This window comes from Rhea americana, unplaced genomic scaffold, assembly GCF_003343005.1.
Source record: "Rhea americana isolate MKP2758 unplaced genomic scaffold, rheAme1 scaffold_4, whole genome shotgun sequence".
Taxonomy (NCBI): Eukaryota; Metazoa; Chordata; class Aves; order Rheiformes; family Rheidae; genus Rhea; species Rhea americana.
The window spans coordinates 10,854,229-10,861,729 of NW_028186534.1; the positions used below are offsets into that span (position 1 = coordinate 10,854,229).

The 7,501-nt window shown below is 39.2% G+C and overlaps 1 protein-coding gene across 1 annotated transcript; it reads right to left on the reverse strand.

Moving 5' to 3' along the window:
• Positions 1-429: 429 nt before the first annotated feature.
• On the reverse strand, positions 430-5,480 carry PSMA7 (proteasome 20S subunit alpha 7; the record flags this gene model as incomplete). The annotated part of the gene is made up of 6 exons (XM_085314140.1): positions 430-655; positions 943-1,005; positions 1,841-1,960; positions 2,345-2,467; positions 3,786-3,910; positions 5,333-5,480. Coding segments are annotated over 6 exons (672 nt in total), but the record flags the coding sequence as incomplete, so codon positions are not given.
• Between the last annotated feature and the right edge of the window lie 2,021 nt (positions 5,481-7,501).

Below are 7,501 nucleotides of genomic sequence, written 5' to 3' on the forward strand. Positions count from 1 at the left end.
AAGTCACACACCTCTTCTGTTATGACATGCCTTGAAAACATTCAATTCTCATGCTGAATTCCCAAAGCATTACACCCCAAATCCTCTGTACTGTTCTTCAGAGGTAAACCTCATACAGCTTGTGACAGAAAGCATTAAATCTTACAACCAGACCCTAGCCTTTTAGATTCAGTAGTACAACTTAAGAAAAAAAAACACATTTCCACAGTAGTTACATTCTCTTGAGGCTATGTAACAACATTACTAGGAGAGCCAGCTAAAAAGTAAACTAACAAATGAAAGCATGGAAGAGAAACATTGAATGAAGTGTCAGAAAAAAAAATGCAAATTAATCTTTGTTCTTTAATGGCTCTTTCTTGCTGTTCTGTAGCCAACTAAATAGTTTGGGTAATTAAAATCCAAGGAACAAAGATTTCTTTAAAATAAGAGTTTAAAAAAACAATAGGTTTATTGTATGTCTCAAGAGGGGCACAGTATGAATAAATGGAATGCCTACATGTTGTTTATACAGAATAACCCATCACTTGAATTAAAAAGCAGCTAAGCAGTTGAATTTCAGTCATCATGATGTTTTCTTCTGTTTTTTCTTTTCATTTTCTTCCTTTTCTTTTTCAATTTCAGCAACATACTTCTCAATTTCTTCAGGACTTAAAATCTTAAAAGAGAAACACAAGTGACCCTCAAGATAGATAAAAGCCTTTAAGTTGTATTAGTAAGTGATAACTAAGTCTGACATGGAAAAAARGTTACAATATCATTTATTTAGACACAGCTACATTGTGCAGACACAGCAACATTAAGCATTCCTTGGTCACTAATAGCAAATAAAAGCATTTCCCAAAGCAGAACGGGTGATTAAGGGCTGGAAGTTATTGTAAACCTACAGCAACAGTATCAGAGAAACATGCTTCAAAAAGAAGAAAAACAAAACAACCGCCTTACCTTCAGTGGCTGATCTCGTCTCATCACTGCCAGCTCAATGTTTTTCCCACCAGACTGTACAACCTTAATAAAAATTAGACACAGATATTACCATTAGTTAATTCTAACACATTCCTTTCAAATTTTCAGGGTCAGGAGAGATGGCTGGGAACTATTTCCTGTGTTAGCTCCAAGCTTTCCTCCCCATTAGTAATTACAATCCTTAAAAAAAAAAAAAAAATAAAAAGACTATCTTCTGGTGTCAGTGCACTGAACTGTGGCTGAAAAAAAACACATTTCTATAGCCCAACACTAGATCTAACACTCTATATGTACAACCTTAATAAAAATTAGACACAGATATTACCATTAGTTAATTCTAACACATTCCTTTCAAATTTTCAGGGTCAGGAGAGATGGCTGGGAACTATTTCCTGTGTTAGCTCCAAGCTTTCCTCCCCATTAGTAATTACAATCCTTAAAAAAAAAAAAAAAAATAAAAGAGTCTATCTTCTGGTGTCAGTGCACTGAACTGTGGCTGAAGAAAACCACATTTCTATAGCCCAACTTTAGATCTAACTTTCTATATCTTAAATTTCAATACAAAAACAAGACAGCACTCATGGTTTAGTGCATCTCTGATAAAATTTTAATTGACAGAACTGAAGTCTGTTTTCCTCCCCTGAGGACTGCTAGCAAGTTCTTCCATGTGAATTACAGAAAGCACTACCTGAAATATTCTGACACTTGAATTTAATCCCACATTCAAATGCACAGTGCCCTCAGCCTAGAACACACACACTTTCAGTAGATTATTTTGTAGTACTTCCCTGTGGCACATATATTTCTATGTACTCATATTTCAGATGTTAATCTAGACGTGGTGAAAGGTCATGCAAGGCTTTTGAAGCAGACTCACCTCAAGAAGAGCCTTGATGACAAGTTTAATAGTTAAGTCATCTGTCTCAATAGCTTCATCRGTATAGTTTTTCTCCAGGAATTCACGCACAGATTTGGCTCCTCTGCCAATGGCATTAGCCTGGAAACATTGAAGAAAAAGTTAGGCATGGAAGTTTTTTAAAAAAATGTCATTCACACAGAAGTTGCACACTTACATAATCTTAAACCATTTTATGATCACCATGTATTTTTCAGGAAACTGAATATGTTACTTCCCACATCACATGAAAAGAAGAGGGTAGGGGAGTCAGGGACATACTTTTTTTTGGAAAACAGGTTAAGATTTCCTAACTAAAGCTATACTGCAGACTGCCATTCAAGTAGAGCTGATCATTAAGGATTTTTGCAGCTGTGAGACAGCACCATCTGCCAAGTTAGATCTCCTTTCTACAGCCTCTCTTTAACAGAGACATTAACTCTTGAATATTTCATTAAATACCAGACAGAGACAGAACCAGCTCACCTTCCAAGCATGGTATGTACCAGATGGATCAGTCTGATACAGCCGGGGGGTTCCATCAAAGTCAAATCCCACAATAAGAGCAGAGATACCAAAAGGTCTGCGGCCATTGCTTTGAGTATATCTCTGATAGGAAAGAGGACATACTTATTTCAGAAGCAGTTCTAAAAGCTTTTCTAGAATGGAGAGCAGAATTTGTGGAAATTACAACCAAAAAAAGGCATGAGAAGTATTTYAATAGTTTCTTAGCCTATTGAAATTGGTATTCCTCGTCTTACAAAAGGCCACAGGCAATCAAGAAAGATGCAGTTATTTTTCATTTAAGTTTTCTACATGATTACAATAATCAGAAAAGGATCTTTCTTGTTCGCAGGCTACTGCCAAGCAGGAGACAGACTAAAGAATAAAAACCCAGGTATAAAACTGTGTATTGACAAGCACACTTAAGAAGCTAAGAGAGAGCATGACAACATTTGAACACAAAGTCACTTTTCAACAGYAGTTTGCAATTTTTCTATTAGAAGGCATGGCATTATCTGCAGTGACAAATAGGTTGTGTGATAAACAGGGTTATAGCCCTTCCCCTGATACCAGTTTAGCTGAACAGTTGCCTTGCCACACTGCACACCAGAAGTGGTCATGAGCAAGGAGACCTGATACCAGCAGCACTATTTCAGTAGGAATACAGAAAGACAGTAGAACTGTTACAGTTTGTAACAGTTTTAGAGAATTTGTGAATGGGCCAGAACAGAAGATTACCATCTAAACGTCAGATTACTGTATGGAAATAAAAATGAAACTTTGGAGCAGTATTCTGCTCTGGTAGACCAACGATTATTACRTGAATTACACCATTATCATCACTGCTATACTAACATATCTATGAGAATAAGCAAAACAGACATCTGCTAGTCTCCACTAGTTACTGAAAATTAGAGTTTAATGCAGTGGTAAATGCAGTTGCGCATATTTTGACATTGTAGTTCATTTCAAATTCATGAATATCAAATGTGAAATATATTTAAGTACAGCACTGATTTCCTCTCCTCTTGCCCCTCCCAGTAACATCTTAGTAGGAGGAAACCAAAATAGGAGCCATGAGGATGTTTTGACAATAACACAGCACTATCATTGTGCATGTGAATTAAAGCTGTAGATTAGCTTTAGCAAAACACTTTGCTTAGCGTTCCTGATAATATACACAAGTATAGTTAATGCAGTCTTTACAAAGTATTAATTTCTTCATCTTCAGGAAAAACTAGTAATGAGTTCTCCTTCCTCTCTATTACTACAGCTCTATTTCCACCAAAGAATTGTAGTCTATTCTGTTACCCTGATTTTCACTAGGTGAGTAGAATGCAGCCACAAGAAAAGGTTTTATCTGCTTGGTCTGAAGTGCTGATCACCAAACATATTTTAAATATCTCCATACAGTTCCACATACCTGTTTCAGACTAGCAATGTAACGTGTGATGTATTCCACAGTGACAGGATCCTCCACTGTAAGTCTATGGCTTTGACACTCTACACGAGCTCTATTTATAACTATTCTGGCATCAGCTGTAAGCCCTGAAAAAAAAATAGCGTATTCAGTATATGTTCAGATTCATGCTTCATAACGTATGCACAATTAAGACATCTAGTCTGTACCAAAAGGCTCACAAAGTCAGTGTCAATAAAAAACACAACAAATGAGATCGCACTCAAGTTTCTGAGCAAGAACAGCACTTTTAAAGCAGTAACAAGGAGTTTATGTATCAAAATTAAGTTGAAAATTTTAGCTTACAACTTTCATATATGTAAGTTAGATTACTTGGTCCAAAATTGCATAGTGTTATCAGAACATTACTAACAGATTGAAAGCAGTCCATCAAACAGCAGTTTAGCAAAGCAATTTCAGTTCTCAAACATTTCAATTATAATTTCTTAAACAATCCCCCAAATTATGAGCCTGCTTATCTTCCCAGTAAATCTTGTCTGGTTGATAGGGATATAGCAGCACAAAGCTAACTGCCAAAAATGAGTATTAAGAATTGAAATTTACTTTAAACAAGAGGCTCGTTAAAAAAAAAAAAAAAAAAGAGTTAATTTCCTGTTTTACTTTTTGACCAACAACTCCACCTTCAGCTGATTGCCTTGTTTCCTCAAGAGGACTTTCTCAAGCCTGTGAGCCCACCTGCAAGTACCACAATTCTTAGTTAAGGAAAAAAGGCAACCAGTTATTTGAGCTTATCATTCTTGCATTTTAACTCTGAAGAACAGTATCGCTGCCTGTTAAACTAGGTCTCTCCTTAAAGCATTACTAATACTGATACAAAGATTCTAAATTACTTAGAGAATCTTTCTGCAATCCATTTTCTCTCCATTTTTTAACCTCCATGACCCTCGTGTAAATTTTGAACAATTGAAATTAGTTAAAGCATTTGAATCAAGAAGAATGTGAAAGTAAAATGTTTATGCTTCAAACCACTGGAGACAGAACTGTTCATTCAGAGCGAGTCTTCTGAATTAGAATGTAAGAGATTTTTCTTTGTTTTATGCAACATTGTTTGCAAAACTTAGCTTTTTTGGCTTGATGCACGCAGGAAAAGGTACCTGTAACTGACTCATGCTTCTTATCACTCCTGTAATATGTATTAATATGCATCTGTTCTTTTGAGCTAAAATCTGTATCTGTGCTAAGACGCATCAGTTCTGGGTTAAATGCGAGGATGAAAACTAAGAGGACCCCATCAGCTCCAACAAATATTTCCTTTCATTAGATCACTTTCTATAGCTCCAACAATTTTTTCCTTTCATTGGATCGCTGTTTTTCTATACACATTTACTGAGCTGTTCTTACTCAAAAAGAATAAGCAGTTGTACATACTCCTTCCCCACAGTCCTCAGCCACAGTTAAAGAAAGTATTTTTGTTTTCAGAACTCATAAACCTACCCAAAGATGCTCTAATGGCTGCTACRCCTAATTCAAAATCTGTAGAGATCATATACCTGCAAAAGCCATGCAGACATTGTCATCAAGAGCACAGATCTTTCGTACAGTTCTTTCATCCTGAAGTTTTGCCACAGACTTCTTTTCCACACCAAGAACAACAATATCCTTCCCTCTTACTCCAACCTTCAATGCACGAGAGAGAAAAAGAGAGAGAAGAAACAGTTAAGATAGGCCCCCCCAAAAACAGTAGTTACAGACTTCAAGATGAAATTTTTTTTCTACTCATGTCAGTGAAGTCAGTGTTTTGTTTTCTACCGCAACAACCTGGAAAAAGGACTAATAAAAGAAGAGAAATTGCATAAGATTCTAGAGCATGGTTTCATAATCAGCTTACACCTATTTAAATCTATGTTGCTCCTAAGAGGTATATTCTAACTACTCCCAAATGTGTTTTCCCCAACTCTCCCAATATCAGAACTGGTATTTCTGCAGTCACACAAAGAAGTGGGTAAGACCAAGCTGAAAATTAACCCCTCAAAAAGGTAACCAGGTTGAATAGCTGGAACTATCCTTTTTGGTAGCAGCAAGACCCTAAATCAGCTTAAATTGTTTATGAAGCCATTGCCTTTGGTCCAGAAGCAAGATCAAGGTAAGACTGTCACAGTGACTGGTCCAGTGTTGTTGTTCAAATCAGAACCCCAAATACTTGAGATTAGACCAAGTAAAATCTGCAAGCAGCCCATCAATGGCTTGCTTCCTTGGTGTACTAATTCATACTCTTGAATATACCTTTTTCAACAGCTGGGAAAAAGAAAGTGAGCCTTTCATGCTTTTAATTCTGCTCCTTTTCATAGAGGGACATGCATAACTTGTTCTTCTAGGGTGATCCACCTCTTAACATGTTACAGATCTTTCTAAAGACATTAAACTCAACTACTGAACAAGAGGTAAGGTACAGGTACTGTTGTATCTGTTTAGGTCTGCTTTTACAATGCCTCCAATTTGTTTGTGTGTGCAGGGGGTGTTGAGAAAGAGGGGAAGGAGGAGTCTGTTTGGGACTAAGTCTTGTTATAGTTCTCATATCCCAAGCACAGTAAATTTTCTTACAGCTATTTTGCTATTAGGAAATTAGCATAGTTTCCCAGCCCCTAGCGATAAAGAGTTTTCACAGAGCAGAAGCTTGGACAACTGGAAGACTAAAGCCAGTAGCTGGAAAGTCACTTCTATGTACCTTTACTGACATGTTGCCCAATCCACTGGGAATCTGCATTTTACACCAGTATGAAATATTACCATTTTAACAATATGTAAGATAACAAATTAGAGGATCATTATTTTTTCAGTAGGTCGAGCAACAGTTAGGTTTCCATATTACAGAAAGGAAGCTACTCTGCTCATTTAACCTTCCCCAGCTTGCATGCAGCTAAGTGGTCAATGCAGTAGCTGCCAGGACTCCCTCTTACACTCTATCCACCACCGTAACAGCCACCAGCACTGGGCCTCAAATTCAATGTCTCACTAAATACAGAACTGCAATACACGCAACATCCCCCCCCCCAAAAAAAAAAAACCCACAATAATCACCTGAAATAGAACACAGAGGTACCCCTTCTTTAAAAAAAAGGGGGGGAAAACAAATTGTAATTTTTTATGGTAGCTTCAAAACCATTACTTAGCTTTGAAATTGGGGTTACAGTTTCAGGCCCCAAACAGAGTTTGAATAAGACACTCTGAGAAAACAGATCAAACTTTCAGCAGGCAGTAAAAGACAACCTTCCCCCGCAAACCCGGTCCTGCTGGCGTCTTTAGGCCACCAGAATCGCGCTGACACCACGCACATCCCAGCAGCAAAGCGAGCCTCATCGCGGGGCACCCACGCCGCAGCTCGCCGGGCTGGCGCCACGCGGATTACTGGCAGAAAAGGAAGGCGGGCTGCTCTGCGGCCAGGCAGCACGGAAGCGGCCGCGGGCCGGGGAGCGACAGCCCGCCGAGCGCCGGCAGGGGCGGACCAGGCCCGACGCGCCGCTCGAGACGAGGCCGAGCGCCCTCGGCCGGCCCCACGCGTCACGTAGCGGCCCGCGCCTCAGCGAGCCAGGCCGCGCGCGACGCGCCCAACGGTCGCTCGCGCCCCTCTCCACACACACACACAAGGGCCGCGCGCGGCGCACCAACGGCCGCCCGCGCCCCCGCCTCAGCGAGCCAGACCGCGCGCGACGCGCCCAACG